Source organism: Trichomonascus vanleenenianus (assembly GCF_965637985.1).
Source record: "Trichomonascus vanleenenianus strain CLIB 3782 genome assembly, contig: TRVA0_002S, whole genome shotgun sequence".
In the NCBI taxonomy this organism is placed as follows: Eukaryota; Fungi; Ascomycota; class Dipodascomycetes; order Dipodascales; family Trichomonascaceae; genus Blastobotrys; species Blastobotrys vanleenenianus.
In genome coordinates, this window is record NW_027481885.1 from 406,411 (window position 1) to 420,895 (window position 14,485).

At 51.4% G+C, this 14,485-nt stretch overlaps 8 protein-coding genes across 8 annotated transcripts; 3 read left to right on the top strand and 5 right to left on the bottom strand.

Moving 5' to 3' along the window:
• Positions 1–23: 23 nt before the first annotated feature.
• TRVA0_002S04258 (uncharacterized protein) lies at positions 24–338 on the bottom strand (the record flags this gene model as incomplete). The annotated part of the gene is made up of 1 exon (XM_076682321.1): positions 24–338. One exon carries the CDS (start codon positions 336–338, stop codon positions 24–26), a length of 315 nt encoding a protein of 104 aa, XP_076543567.1.
• Positions 339–999: 661 nt separating this feature from the next.
• On the bottom strand, positions 1,000–2,664 carry TRVA0_002S04280 (uncharacterized protein; the record flags this gene model as incomplete). Its single annotated transcript, XM_076682322.1, has 1 exon — positions 1,000–2,664. One exon carries the CDS (start codon positions 2,662–2,664, stop codon positions 1,000–1,002), a length of 1,665 nt encoding a protein of 554 aa, XP_076543568.1.
• A 690-nt stretch (positions 2,665–3,354) lies between these two features.
• TAF6 (TATA-binding protein-associated factor TAF6) lies at positions 3,355–4,587 on the top strand (the record flags this gene model as incomplete). The annotated part of the gene is made up of 1 exon (XM_076682323.1): positions 3,355–4,587. One exon carries the CDS (start codon positions 3,355–3,357, stop codon positions 4,585–4,587), a length of 1,233 nt encoding a protein of 410 aa, XP_076543569.1.
• Positions 4,588–5,142: 555 nt separating this feature from the next.
• TRVA0_002S04324 (type-X family DNA polymerase) lies at positions 5,143–6,822 on the top strand (the record flags this gene model as incomplete). The annotated part of the gene is made up of 1 exon (XM_076682324.1): positions 5,143–6,822. The coding sequence occupies one exon, from the start codon at positions 5,143–5,145 to the stop codon at positions 6,820–6,822; it is 1,680 nt and encodes a 559-aa protein (XP_076543570.1).
• A 153-nt stretch (positions 6,823–6,975) lies between these two features.
• On the bottom strand, positions 6,976–8,535 carry SLD3 (Sld3p; the record flags this gene model as incomplete). The annotated part of the gene is made up of 1 exon (XM_076682325.1): positions 6,976–8,535. The coding sequence occupies one exon, from the start codon at positions 8,533–8,535 to the stop codon at positions 6,976–6,978; it is 1,560 nt and encodes a 519-aa protein (XP_076543571.1).
• Positions 8,536–9,037: 502 nt separating this feature from the next.
• Positions 9,038–10,030, bottom strand: TRVA0_002S04368 (uncharacterized protein; the record flags this gene model as incomplete). The annotated part of the gene is made up of 1 exon (XM_076682326.1): positions 9,038–10,030. One exon carries the CDS (start codon positions 10,028–10,030, stop codon positions 9,038–9,040), a length of 993 nt encoding a protein of 330 aa, XP_076543572.1.
• A 1,026-nt stretch (positions 10,031–11,056) lies between these two features.
• On the bottom strand, positions 11,057–11,431 carry SDH7 (Sdh7p; the record flags this gene model as incomplete). The annotated part of the gene is made up of 1 exon (XM_076682327.1): positions 11,057–11,431. The coding sequence occupies one exon, from the start codon at positions 11,429–11,431 to the stop codon at positions 11,057–11,059; it is 375 nt and encodes a 124-aa protein (XP_076543573.1).
• A 1,085-nt stretch (positions 11,432–12,516) lies between these two features.
• TRVA0_002S04412 (uncharacterized protein) lies at positions 12,517–14,073 on the top strand (the record flags this gene model as incomplete). The annotated part of the gene is made up of 1 exon (XM_076682328.1): positions 12,517–14,073. One exon carries the CDS (start codon positions 12,517–12,519, stop codon positions 14,071–14,073), a length of 1,557 nt encoding a protein of 518 aa, XP_076543574.1.
• Between the last annotated feature and the right edge of the window lie 412 nt (positions 14,074–14,485).

Consider the following 14,485-nt stretch of genomic DNA (forward strand, 5'->3'; position numbering starts at 1 on the left):
GCAGCTTAGTTAGTGATGGTTCGTTAATCGTAGACTAGAGGTTCGGAACGTTGTGCAAGGTTCTGTTCCGAAGCTTCCTTTAGGTGGGTCTGGCGGGTCTTTCCCCGTTCTTTATTCAACTGTGAGGCCATCTTGCCCCCTTTGGTTTGCGAAGTAGCGTTTCTCGATAGCGCAGCCTGGGCAGCTGCCTCCCTGGCGTTTTCAGGGCGCGGGGAGTTGTCGCTCAGTACTCTGCCTGCAGCCTTCCGTTGGCTCGTGTTCTTTTCGTAGGTCGCACTCTGTGAGGAGCGCTCATGTTTTTCCTGCCGAGAGTCCGACTTACTGAAGCAGTTTCCCATTCGGAATAAATATGTAGATGGTGGCTACTGCCAAGAGAAGCTTCCGTTTGGTCTTCTAATCGATATGAGTTGTATAACGGCTGTGCATGTGCGGCTGTTCATCTCAGACCTTCCGACAATCTTCCCCAATATCGGCATTTCATACCGTTACTACGGAGCTATTGTATTATTATGAAGTATTATTTCAGTGAGAGTGTGTTATATAGATAGAGAAGTAATATTCTGGGTTATGTACTAGCATTCAATTTGACAAGAATACCCTAACTGGTTACGCTGTGCCGTTCTAATAGCTGAGTCTACTGTACGCCTAAACGAAGGCCAATGGAGTATTCTTCTATTGTCAATTGTTTTCCATGGGATTATCAATTGTGATTTCCAATTGAGAATTGCGGGTATATAGCAACTTACAATACAATACTTTCCAGTGGACTGCTGTACCTAAATGAGGTTACTACAGTTGTTTGATAACTATTCTTGACTACATTTGTATCTAACATCTGTAAATTCAAAAACGTACTTATCTCAATTGACGAAACACGTATACTGCTGGATCAAGGTGCCCATCTAGACGTGCGCAATTGAGAATACCGGTAGAGTTCCATTAGATCTATAATAATAAGTAGTACGTAACAAATAAAAAATAAGGTATGCTATTTACAGGTTAGGCATGAACAGACTTGACAATGTCGACGGCGTAAGCACTCTCGCCGTACTTCCTGCCCAGGAACTGGAGCAGATTATTAAGGTTGCTGGCATCGAAGGGGTTAGCTTCGTAGAGGGACTTGAACAGCTCGTGACGGGATGGCTTGGAGCACGCCTTGGCCAAAGCGCCGTAGTCGTAAATGTCCAGCGGCGCCGAGAGCGCCATACGGCTCTCCCACATCTTGACGATGTAAGCCTCGTCGACCTCGATCCGCGCCAAAGAGTTGAGGATGACCCTGTACGTGTCGAACGGCTTGGGGATGTTGTAAAGGTCAAACGTGTCGACAATGCCCAGCGTCACGTCCGCGTTGCACCACTCGGCGGCCCGCGTCAGCAGCGTGTTGAGGAACAGCGGAGTCATAGTGAACCGCATGTTGCTGTAGGTCGAAATGATCTTTTTGAGGTATGCATAAGCCTCCGGCGTCATCGACGGGTTGGCCTCAAAGAACCGCGTCAGCAGGCTGTAGGTGAGAATGTTAAAGGTCCGCTCCCGGGCGCCCAGCTTGAGCGACGAAATGTACGCCTTCCAAACTTCAAACAGCTCGTTCACGTCCTGTGTCTCGGTCCATAGCCGCTCCATGAGCCGGTGGATCGCAGAAGGGTGGCACGACACCGAGTACGGAGTCTTCTTCTCAATTGCCTCGTAGAAGAAGGCCTTGGCGATCTTTACGTCCGAGCAGTCGCCAATGAAAGTCTCGTGGACCCGCGTCAGGTAGTAGTCCTCGTTCGGGTAAAGCTGGACCAGCGAGCTGAACAGCTTGAGAGCATCACCGACCTGGTCGTAGTAGATGTACGCTCGCGCCAGGGCATGCTCGAGGTTCACATTGGTGCCATTGGCCCGGCAAAGCTTGTACACCTGCTCAATCTCCTCAATTGGCCGCCCATCGGCAACCATGAGGTCTACGGCAGCTCCAGCCACCTTGGGGGACTGCGCCAGGGTTCGCGCCTCGCTTGAAGTCGCGGGATCATTTACAAACGAGTTCCACAGCTCGTACCCGCGCTTGGGGTTCCGCATCGTTAGGTAACACGTAAACAGCTGCATGAGGCCAAACATGTTGGTCTTGCTGCGCCCAGCCATGATATCATTGGCAATGAGTTCCAAGTAGTTGAGGAGGACAGCGCTCTCCTCAGCCATACGCCGTCGCCGCACGTCAGAGATGATCCGCGCATTGGACTTGAGGTTAGTCCGCGACGTCGAGTGGATTCCCTGAATGAGGGCAGCAATGTCAGCCGGAGTGAATGGGCCAATCTCCCGCAGCTTGTTGTAAATGGCCATTGCCGCATTGATGTCCACCAGGCAATCTGCGCCCTGCTTCGTCTGCTGGTTCGTCAGCGTCAGAAGCTCGCGGAAGTCCTCAACTTCGCGCTTGTAGGCCTTACGCTTCGAGTGGAACTCCTTATCCAGTGCGTATACCGAGGAGGAGGAATGAGCCGCAGAGGAGCCGTTCTGGGCCTGCTGGGCCACGGGCGACGCAGTCGACAGCCGTCGCACCTGGGCGTTCTGGGCGCTTTGCACAGGGTTATTGTTATTTGGGATTCGGATTGCAGAGTACGTGGGCTTCTGGACCGCCCACGACAGCGACTTTGTCAGAGCGGCCTTGCCGCCTACCAGTCGCATCGCCATCTTGCAGTATCTATGATGTGATGATGATGCTGTCTATCGGGGATGACGAAAACCTGATGATTTCTAGCGCCGCGCGAAAAACTTTCCCGACCAATCGGCCCTCCGTGTCGGAACGCCGCACCCGGTCCGGCCCCTCCCGTCTCCCCCCAAAGCGCTGTACGACGCTAAGCCCAGGCGCCACTATGCAATGAATAACCTTTTAACGACCAATTCTTTTGGCTAGGACTACGAATTAATTGATCCCGAGCTTCATCGAATTGCGAGCATCTTAGGGATTGGTCCCCTGCTTCTATCTAAATGCCTACATAAGAATACCAGCAATGGTAAAGGTTAGGAAGATAAAGGAAGGATAAGGGAAGGAGTGGTACGAAGGTGGCGCATGCGGCGCGTGTGGCGGAAAGTGGCGAAGGGTGGCGCCGGAAATCCGATTCCTCCCAACCGGTTGGGAGCATTGGCGACGCGCGCGCAGGGCAGACATCACCAAAAAATGAAAAACGACACAGGCAGGGAGGCTCGAGGAGCAAAAGCGCGTTAGAGGAGCAAAAGGCGCGTTCGAAAAGGGGGTTTTGAGGCATGTCGAACACGATTAAATACTCGCACACACTGTGGTCGCCTTCCGACACGGTTAAAGATGTGGCAGAAGTGCTGGGGATTGCGAACCTGCCGGATGAGGTCGCTAAAAGCCTGGCGATGGACATCGAGTATCGCATTCACGAGATCGTCGAACAGGCCCTCAAGTTTATGAGACACAGCAAGCGGACAACGCTGACAACCAACGATATCTCGCAGGCGCTGCGCGTGCTTAATGTCGAGCCGCTGTACGGCTACGAGTCCAGCGCGCCACTGAGCTACCGCGAAGCGCTGGTCGGCCCCGGCCAGACGCTGTACTACATTGACGAAGACGAAGACGTTGATTTTGAAAAGATCATTAACCAGCCACTGCCTAAAGTCCCGCGGGCTGTATCGTTTACGGCTCACTGGCTGGCAATTGAGGGCGTCCAACCGGCTATCCCACAGAACCCGCAGGAGTCAGAGGTCAAAGCAATTCTGCCCCAGCTTCGGGGAGCCATGGGAGGCAGCTCGATTACAGCCGTATCTCAGGACATGGATGTTAAGCCGCTGGTCAAGCACGTTATTTCCAAAGAGCTTCAGTTGTACTTTGACCGCATGGTGGCAGCGCTGGTGGCTGACGAAAACGAGGAGAGTAGCGCATCTATGAAGAACTCTGCGCTTAGTAGTCTGCGTAATGACCCGGGACTGCATCAATTGGTCCCATATTTCGTACAATTCGTGCAGGAGAAGGTCTCTGAGAATCTGAAGAGCAACACGGCTATATTAGACACGATGCTGCTGGTGGTAGACGCTCTTCTTACCAACCCGACCATCTTCATTGAGCCGTATATCCACCACATCATGCCGTCGGTTCTGACAGTGTTGCTTGCCAAGCGGGTTGGGCCAAAGCCTGTGACCCAGGAGTCTTATCGGTTGCGGGACTCGGCGGCTTCTCTGCTGAATAACATATGCGAGCGGTTCGGCGATACTTACCACACGTTGAAGCCACGGGTCACGCGTACGCTTCTTAAAGGGTTTATGGACACGACGCGGCCCGTGGGCGCGCTATACGGTGCTGTGGTTGGCATCCAGGCGTTGGGGGCAGAGATCGTGCGGGTTGTCATTATGGGCAACATTAAAAGCTGGTACGAAGGGGTTTTGCCGCGAATTGAGCGCGAAGAGGACAGGGAGATGATTTCTAATGCAGTCGTCAACGCTCTGCGGACGCTCAAGTTGCCGGAGAAGGGTCTTGTGGCGGAGATTGACGAGGACAAGCTCAAGGCGAAGATTGGCGAGGAGCTGAGCATCAAGCTGAGCCGCGTTGAAGACGGCAAGGATATTGCCCGTGGCATCCTCCATGGTGAGCTTTAATATTTATTTCTTAATTGATCATGTATCTCTTTTTGGGGGTGCGTGCTACTGTATTCTATCTTCTTTCCATCTATCCATCTGTCCATCTTTACCTCCACTGGAGGTAATGTCCATCTATCCATCTAATCTATTTTAATTATTCTCTCCATTTGTCTTATCTATGCCCTCGTTCCATTTATTTGTCCCATCTATTATTCATCCATATTTCATCTAAGAATATACATTTCATCTGCAAGTACGTAATTCCTCTACCAGAATGTATTCTATAGATGTATTCCATCTACCAGCATGTCTTTCATGTATTCCGTTTATAGCATCTTATCAGTAGCGATGAGGGATAACATCTTAAGCCAGATAGTTTCATACTCAACTTTTCCACGCTAAACCTACTTTCATACCACACCCCGCTATCAATAATTGAGTCAGTAAGAAGTTTATTTAACGTAAAAGTTTATTTAATGGACCAGTAATCTCTGGTGGGTTCGACGTTTAATTAGGTACGGGATCGGAGGAGACATATGTATTGGTCTCCGAGCCTCACGACATCCACTATATATGAAGCACGGGCATAGCCAGGAGAGCTTCGAGGAGTTCTACGCCTCCCAGGACCACCTGCTGTCCTTCACTGATGCTGGAGAAGCGCCCCTTTCGCTCAAAGCTTCGCCTCCGCCTGCGAAGAAGGCAAGGACCGATAAGATCTTAGCTAGCCTCGTATTCTTCCTTGCACCTGGAGACCACAAGAGCAAGGTGATCCGGAGGAAAATAGAAGCCTGGCGCTCTAAGGGAGCAGAGATCTCGACTGAAATGTGCGATAGAGTGACTCATATTATCGTGACCCGAAAGGATTGGACCTTTGAGGGAGTCGTTGAGTACGCGAACAAAAAATTAGATGACATTGCCGTCGTTAAGGAGGACTGGGTTATAGGCTCGATTGAAGATAGGAGGCTGCTCAACACAGCAGATTTTACAGTTCCACGACAGTCTGCCGCGGAAGATATAGCCAAGTTGGTTGAAGCTGAAGCTGAGAGTCAGCCAGAGCCAAAGAGCCAGGAATCACAAAATCAGCCGATGGACAGGTTCCAAGCGCTATTTCAAGTCACGTCGATGGCAGATTATACCGTGAACTTGCTGGCAGAGGAGGATAAAGTTGGTGGAGACAAGAAATTGACAAGTGAAATGGTGGAGGATACGATCTACGACTTTTCCTCGGGTGAAGGCAAAGGACTGCCCAATAAGAAAATTCTGGCCATTTTCACCGCGATGGAACATCAATATTCGATATGCGGTGACATTCACCGCAGCAATGCGTACAAGAGGGCAATTGCTGCTATTAAGCTTTACAACAAACCCATTACTACGCGTGAAGCTGCCGAAAAAGCGAAAATTACCAAAGGACTGGCTGAGCGTGTTGTTGAGATTGCTGAGACTGGGCACCTTCGAAGATGGGATCTCATGCGTACAGCAGGCGGGATTGATATTATGGAGATGTTTATGGGTATCCACGGAGTGGGTCCTGCTACTGCTAGGAAATGGGTCAAAGAACGGAACTTTAAGACGCTTAACGACGTTTTGGCGGCTGATAAAGAGACGAAATTCCTTTCGAGTTCTCAAAAGATTGGGATTTTGCGATACGAGGACTTTAACAAGCGTATTCCGCGGGACATTGTCACTAAGCATGGCCTAGTCGTGAAGAATGCTCTTGCAGAAATTGACCCGGAGGCTCAAATGGTTATCATGGGCTCATATCGGCGCAAAACGAATAGCTGCGGAGACATTGACATTGCCATTATCAAAGAAGGAGAAAACGATTCAGACGTCCTTTGTGCCATTCGCAACCGACTCATTGAAAAATTACAGCTGCAAGGGTTCATTAAAGCGCGCCTCACGGAGGCGAGCTTTTTGTCCATGGACCAGAAATGGTATGGCGCTAGTGAGATCAAAGAGGAGTCAGACTTGTGGAGGCGAATTGACTTCTTCCTCATTCCTTGGAACGAGCGTGGAGCCGCCTACCTGCATTACACGGGAAGTGGTATGTTAAATAGGATAATGCGCCTGTATGCGCGAAAGGTCAAGGGCATGCGCCTTAGTGAGAAGGGCCTGTTCCGCAGGCCGAGTGAGGAAGAGCCTACGTGGATTCCGACCATGGCCGATTTAATCGAGAGTGAGGACGAGAAGAAGATATTCCAGATTCTGGAACTGCCCTACCGTCCTCCTGAAGACCGAAACTTTGGCTAACCAAACATTTGGGATACCACTATCAGATAATGCTCGGGTCTTAGGTTAACCAATATTTAGGCTACTAGCCCAGTATTGCTCTGGTTAATACGAATAGGTTGGCTAGTAATACTAAAGACTGGGTCATGAATCATTATATCATTACTCTAATCATCAATCATAATCGTCGTTGTCATCGTCTGTGTCGTCGTGGTGACTGCCCAGCCTCCTTAATCTATCATGGAAGGAGACCTTAACCGGGGATGACGAAATAACTACTCGCTCCTGGGTAGGAGTGGATATTACCACGGGCGACTCGTCCACTCTATGCTTTTTGGACGGGGTCACCGAGTCAGACTGGATACGCTTCTTGCACGGAGTCATAGCCACACCGCCGTGGACCTGCACCACAGGCTGTCGTTTCAGCGGCTTCGCAATTGAGGTTGTAGCGTACTTGCGCACCCCGGACGTGTTTCTCTTACGGGCTCCGACAAACGAGAGCAGCTTGCGCGAGTCGTCATATTCCTGGACAGCCGAATCACGGTTCGGTTTGGCGACCGATCTAATTGCCGCAGCCAGGTCTTCGGCAGTAGGCTGGTTACGTTTTATGCTACTCGTCATCTCCACCTGTCTTCGCTGCTGGGTTTTAGCCGACACCAAGAGGCCACCTCGCGACATTTGCCTCGCGGCCTTCTGCGGAGTAGTATCTTCGCTAGCTATGTTCTTAGCCGCAATTGGTGTCTTCCTCTTTGCTGCGCTCTCGTGGCTCGAAGACTTTGGCAACCGTGCTCTCGACCCGCTGGCCCGCTTCGTCATTTCAGTTATTCGCGCCGGAAGCTTATTGCCAAAATATGGTACAAGAACCTGCATGCAGAACTCGCGAATAGGGTCGGCGTTCTTCACCGGTTCATCCAGAACCTGCCAGATGCACAGCCTGTCAAACATAAGGTCCACCATTGTGTTTGGGGATATATCTTTAGCGGGTTGCGGATCTTGACTCTCCTGGTTCTCACTAAGGGGCTTTCGCTTTTGTCGGACTAGAGAGATAACTGGCCGCTTGGGCGGTGGGGTTTGAGGCTTATCCCGGTTAACCAACTGCTCAATTGATATCAGTTCCAATAGGAGAATCACCTGTAATTGAATTTCGCGCAGTTTCAGTTCTTCCAGTTCGTCTGCTATTGCGTCCACTCGTGAAGCCTTCTTCCATTGTCCAAGGTACCACTTCTCCAGTTCACTAGTGACTGCTCCCGGGAACCCCCTGCGATTTTCAATGAATCCTTGCATTGCTTCAAAGTCGTACTTGGCGTCGAGCAGATACATATCTTTATAAATCGCTCCCCTCAGAACCTCACAAAGCTGCTGAACATAGTCCTTCTTTGATGCACAGCGATCCTTACACAGCGCGCGGAGCTTAGCCAGCGTGCTCTTGGCGAAATAGGCCAAAGATGTGTGCTTGGACGCATATAAACTCTCAAAATACTTTGATTCCAGCACTCCCATGGGAGTATCTGAGTCTATCAGCCAGGCTGGAGGGGCATCATGCTCTTCTGGCGCGTCTGGGGGCGCCAAAACGACTCTATACCGTGTCGGAAGCTGGTCGACCTTGGAGAAGTCTGGGCTGATGATCCAATCTACGGCCCTGGCGGCAACCGGAGACACCGTCCCCAGCTCCTGTAAACTTATGCTCGTGTTGCGCATTGCCCATGTGTCGCTATCTTCGTACACGGAAGCCATAGCTCCAACACGCGTGGGTTGTAGGGTCGCGTCAAACCACTTTCATTTCCGCTTTGGGCGCAAATTTCGCGACGCGTCTCGGCGCGCGCAAAACGCGCTTCGCTAACTAATTCACCAAACATAGCACCTTCAACCTATTACCTTATCACTGAGATCCAATGACCTAGTAGTGACTAGAACTGGGGGGACTAGACCCCCCTGGGGCACCGCTACGCGGTGTTAACCAATTCCTCCGCGAAGCGGAGCTACAGGGGGGTTTGGGGGGACTGGTCCCCCCATATGTACCAGCTGGGTTCCAACTTACTTGGGGGCCAGCCCCCAAACCCCCGTAGTTCCGCTTCGCGGGGGTCAATTTGGTCTCTAGAACTCTCCGCGAAGCGGTACCCCAGGGGGGTTTGGGGGGACTGGTCCCCCCATCGTAGCCCGAGTAGTATGATAATTGAGTACAGTACTAAGGGGAGTAGAAAAAGGAGGTTCATGGAGGAGGTATTTACATAACAAGTTACTCGACGTAGGTAGTGAAGACGGTCTTAGAACCGTAGACGTCGCCCTTCTTAAGGGAGACCCATGGTCGCCACTTGTCGACGAGTGGAGCATTAGTTGGTCGGGCTGGCTCGATAGCAATGCCGGATCGGGATGGGAAGCCCGCTGGCTCGCCCTCATACTGTGGCACCTTCATCATGTCTCCGGTGTAAATCTGGTACACGGGCTCGGTGGAGGAGATGACCAGATGCTGCTTGGACTCTGGGTCGTACATGTGGGCGCAGTCTCGGAGAGTGTGAGATCGGGTATCCATGCCCTTGAAGTCGGAGAGGTCCTGAATGGCGAAACAGTCATCAATCTTCGGCTCATCCTTGGTGAAGGTGATCCAAGAGAGGTCCTCTGGGATGGCCGGGAATGGCTTTAGCTCACCAGTTGGAACGCCATTGGCATCCTTCTCGATCCACTGGTTGGAGAAAGACTTGAACTTAACACCCTCGAGACCTGGCTTGTCCGATGGGTTGAAGTAGCAGTGGTTGGTCATGGCGATGACGGTCTCATCGACTGGAGAGTTCTCGGTGATCTCAGCCTCGTATTCCAGCTCGAGAACAAACTTTCCGTCCTCAGTAGTGTACGGAGTGTAGATTGCCTTGGCCAGAACCTCACCTGGGAAGCCATTGTCAAGGTGAGGAGAGAGGATGGTGAAGACAGTGGACTTCTTGCCATCGGCCCGGGTCGTCTCGAACGGACCCTGCCAGGTCTGCTTGTGCCAGCCGCCTGGGCCACCGTGCAGGGTGATGTTTGGCTGCTGGTTGACATCCAGCTCGTACTTCTGGCCATTGACGGTGATAGCGCCCCAGATACGGTTGGCGACTCGGCCCACCGACGCACCGAAGCATGGGTTGAGCGGCTGCTTATAGTTATCCAAGTTGTGGAACTTGAGCGCCAGCTCCTTGCCGGAAGGAGACTTGAGCGATGTGATAGCAGCGGAATATGGAGCAAATTCAACAGACATGGTGTGGATCTTCAATTGACGAGAAAAATAGCAGATTCGTGGCCCTTTTCAATGGCTTTCCGTGGGGTGATGTTACGTGGGGTTGTGGAAGAATGCCCCGCGCTCGGATAAATTCCCGCTCCGCCCTCCACCCGTCAATTCAACCGTTTTTTTCACAACCCCCCTGGGGGATCTGCCAAATGCCGTCATCCCCGGGAGATTCTTTGCCCATTATGGGTCCCATACGCTATACGCTCTATTTTTTGGAGCGTGAAGTTGTACAATACATCTTGATGGGTGTTTGGAGGCGATAGTTGTCTATATATGATGTGAGAGGTCTCTTTCAATTTAGCCACTGTGTGTTCCCCTCAAGTGTGGTGGTTCTCAGCCTTGCGCGGAGGACTCATCTCCAGCAGCTCTCTTCTGGTACTGCCTTCCGCGGGGGACAGCTTAGTACTGTACAGGTTACTAATCCGCCAACCCGGGAAAGCCTTGGGGAACCATCTATTATTGCTCCTTCTACTAATAGCAGCTAATTGTAAAAGAAGGTACTACAAAGTAGTAGGGTACATACTTTTCGAGGGCCAACCCTCGAGCTCCCGTAGCTCCGCTACGCTGAGAACTTTGTAATATTCAAACCCTCCATGGGGGGAAAGCCTAAACAATGCTCAAAAATCTCCGCATCTGTTTCCCACCGTTATATTATGGGGTAGTGCTTGCAATGATTCTTGTGATTCGTCAGCTATATGCCTCGAGCTCCGGTCGTTCCGGTCTTGCAATTGACCCCTATCACTTCGCGGGGCCCCAGGGGTGTATGTACTCCATGGGGCAACCCACACTGGGGCGCTGCCCCAGACCCCATTAGTAGGGGGGTTGCACCCCCCAACCCCCCCTCTGCGGCTCGTGAGATCCATGCGGCTCCTCCGCGTAGCGGAGCTACAGGGGGGTTTGGGGGGACTGGTCCCCCCATATACAGAGGATAGGATGCAATTACTAAACATAGAGCAAGAATTAGTATGTACACTCGAGGGCCAGCCCTCGCAGAGGCTAGGCGGAGGGCTCGTATTCAGACGGGGCGGATTTAGCGGCCTGCATCAATTCGTAGAGCTGAACGACCTGATCGTCGGACATGGAGGCAATTTTCTGCATATCTAGTGTCTCATGGTGCCAGTTATCTTTCTCCAGCTGCTCGGCATAGTTCTGCCATGAAGACAGGAAACCCACAATGTGCAACGGGTTGTCTAGGTTCTTGTGAAGGCGGAACTCGGTCTTGACGTAGTCATCACCTAGCTTGCGCAAATCAGCCGGCAGGCAGTGTCGGTGGGCCCGAAGAACGCGCCGGTAAAGCGGCAGTGGAGGCAGAATAGGGCTCACCGGCCGGATCTTACGTCTCGTCGCCAGTGCTCTTATACTTGGCTTCATTTCTGATGTCTATTATTTCGTCTGGTATATCACTGGTGAGTCTCTAGAATAGTCTTCAGAGGTCTCGGTAAGGGCGAGTATAGAAGAATCTCTACGAGGATCTCGGGGTTATAGTATGAAAACCAATAGAGAGGGACTAGCGGTTACTAGCACGAGTATAATGATTATATTACTAGGTATACGATTATCCCCAGATCAAACTTTTACGGTACTATTTATTGGCTAATAGTACTGTGGTACGGGCGTATGGAACAGGTAGCGGCAATTAGGGGGGAACGGGTCCGACATGTTCCGAACTCCCAACGCTGGCGCACGCTGAAAAACATCACTCCGTCACGTTAATTAATTTAACGACCGTTGACGCGCGGAAAAAAATAGCCTGTCACATACCTGTTACAGCCGTGCCATCTCTGCCGCCAAAAGTTGTGGAGTGCAGAAGTACAAAAAAAAGGGGGGCAAAAAGCGGCAAATCTGAGGAATTACACAGAATAACAATTAGTAGAATGGCATAAAAACTATATAAAAAGCACATGATAGCAAATGGTTAGAACTCACCGAGGGGTGGATACGGCGTAGCGTGCGCGCACCAAATGAGATGCCCCAAAATACCCACCCGTAAGTAATTCTGAGCATCCCAGTTGGGAGGAAAAAAAAAAGAGGGAGAACCATCGCCTGTAGCCAGGGACACCCCCAAACTCCTGTTTTTCATTTTTTTTTTCTGCCCTGTGCAAATAAATTTTTTTTCCCTCCTCTTTGCCCTTTGCAACACACGCTTGTAATCGAGTTACCAGACAGGTACAGAAGGTACAGAAAACATATTCTCGGCCTAGGAAAGAGCTATTAGGCGTGTAAAAGAATATTTTTTATTCGTGGCGAATCGTTTGAAAATACTCTGCCCCTTTTCGTGCTCAGATTAGAGAGAGAAAGAGACGACTCTAGGAGTGTTTGTGTGTGTGTGTGGTATACCTTTTTTGGACTTTTTTAGACTGACCCAAAGAAGCTACCATTAAGTGAAGCGCCTCATAAAAAAAGAAGGAATAACTATACCTGGTAAAAAGCATATCAACATTTGCATAGATTCGAACATGTCTTCTGCATCTTCGTCCACATCAAACACCCCCGCCATCTCCTACGCTACTGCTGCTGGATCAACGGCGGCCAAGGAGATTGAGCCTGCTGCTGCGGCGGTCCCAGTTGCCGCACCCAACGCGGCTTTGCCTTCCGCTTCGGGAAGCGAAAAGAATCCTTCCAAGGAGGGTAAGGAGGGCGCCAAAGAGCCCAAAGAGGCCAAGGAGACCAAGGACAAGGAGGCCAAGGAAGGCGACAAGACACAACCACCCAAGCCAGCCCCCGTGTCGCTGACCCCCGCTCCTGTCCCTGCCGTGAACCCATGGACTTCCAAGGGAAGCGCCGCTGTGACGACAGTCCCAAGCCAGGCCTCACCAGCTTCGAGACGCGGGTCTGCCGATAAGTCGGGCAAGCCGCTCGACCCGTCCAACTGGCCCAAGCCAGACGAGAAGAAGTCCGAGTCGGGCAGCAGTAATACCCCCGCCGCTGTTAAGGCCCGGTCGGGCAAAGAGAAGTGGGTGCCATACTCGGGCCCAATAGGCGCCCCACCTTCGAGCGCCGGAAAGTCGGGCGCCTCGACCCGAAAGCCGCATCGAAGCCAGAACGGCAAGCCTGCCATTGCCAATGGCTCTGCTCCTGCTCGGGGTAAGACTTCCTCCGCTACTGCTACTGCTAAGCCAGTTGCTCCATCCGCAGCTGCTGCGGCTCCTGCGGCTCCGGTTGCCTCAACCTCGGCTACTTCTACTTCTACGTCTACTAGCACTGGCCCAGTCAAGTCTGGTCCAACTAGTGCCACCACTGCTACTGCTGCGGCTGCCTCTGGCCCGGCGGTTGCTTCCACCACTACTTCTACTACTACTAAACCGGTCAAGAAGAGCCCAGTGTCGGGCAATGCGACTCCTACTTTTGGCGGAAACAAGCGGTTCTCGAGCAATAACCGTTTCCACCACGACAGCTCGCTGCACAACAACAACGGATTCCACCACAACCGGTACCAGAACAACTTCGCCAATGGCGGGCGACGACCATCGCACTTCAAGGGCGGGTTCTGGCCAGCCCAGGAGTTTATGTATGGTCCGCACATGATGCAGGCCGCCGCAGCCGCCGCAGTTCAGACGGCTCCGGGCCAGTACGAGGCGGCGCTGGGGCTTGTCATTGCCCAGCTTGAATACTACGTCTCGGTCGAGAACCTGTGCAAGGACATTTACCTGCGACGTCAGATGAACTCCAAGGGCCTTGTCCCACTTAGCATAATATCCAATTTCGGTCGAATGAAGGCGCTCACCAACGGTGACGTAAACCTCATCGCCGAGGCATGTCGATGGGCTCCAAACGTCGAGCTTATTGGCGACCGACTTCGTCCCCGACACAACTGGCAGGCCTGGGTCTTGCCATTCGAGGACCGAATGCCTATTGGCAAGGAAGAGACTAGCGACGAGGAGGTTTTGCAGTTCCAGCAGCAGCAGCAGCAGCAGACCGTTGAGGCTGACGAGGAGGATAAGAAGGACAGCAAGCTTGTGTTCAACGCGGCGTCTGCCGTCCCGTTTGTGCCTAAAAAGACCGAGACTGCCTAGGTTCGCCGCATTACGGACGTCCTCTCTAAAAGTTTGCCTGGGATTGGTTTTTTGTTTTAATGATTTATGAAAAAAAGAGAAAAAAAAATGAAGAAGAAGGTTATAAAAAGATTTTAAAGGAATAACGTTGACAGCACTCGAATACCGATTCTTCTCTTTTTTTTAATTTTTTTTTTTGCAGAGAAGGATCCATAATACTCTTTGTACATAAAGTAGCTTAACACATATATAAGTCGTTATCTATATTCCTAGTCTTGCAATTATTGGAATTGAACGTTTTACCAGATATTAGATCTGATACTGCAGTATTCTTGCCAATTGGACCAGTTGAAAGAATGAGAGACCGCAAAGGTGCATTAGTACTCCATAATCGAGCGGGATGCGATGAAGGAACTACAAACGAAAAAGGCAC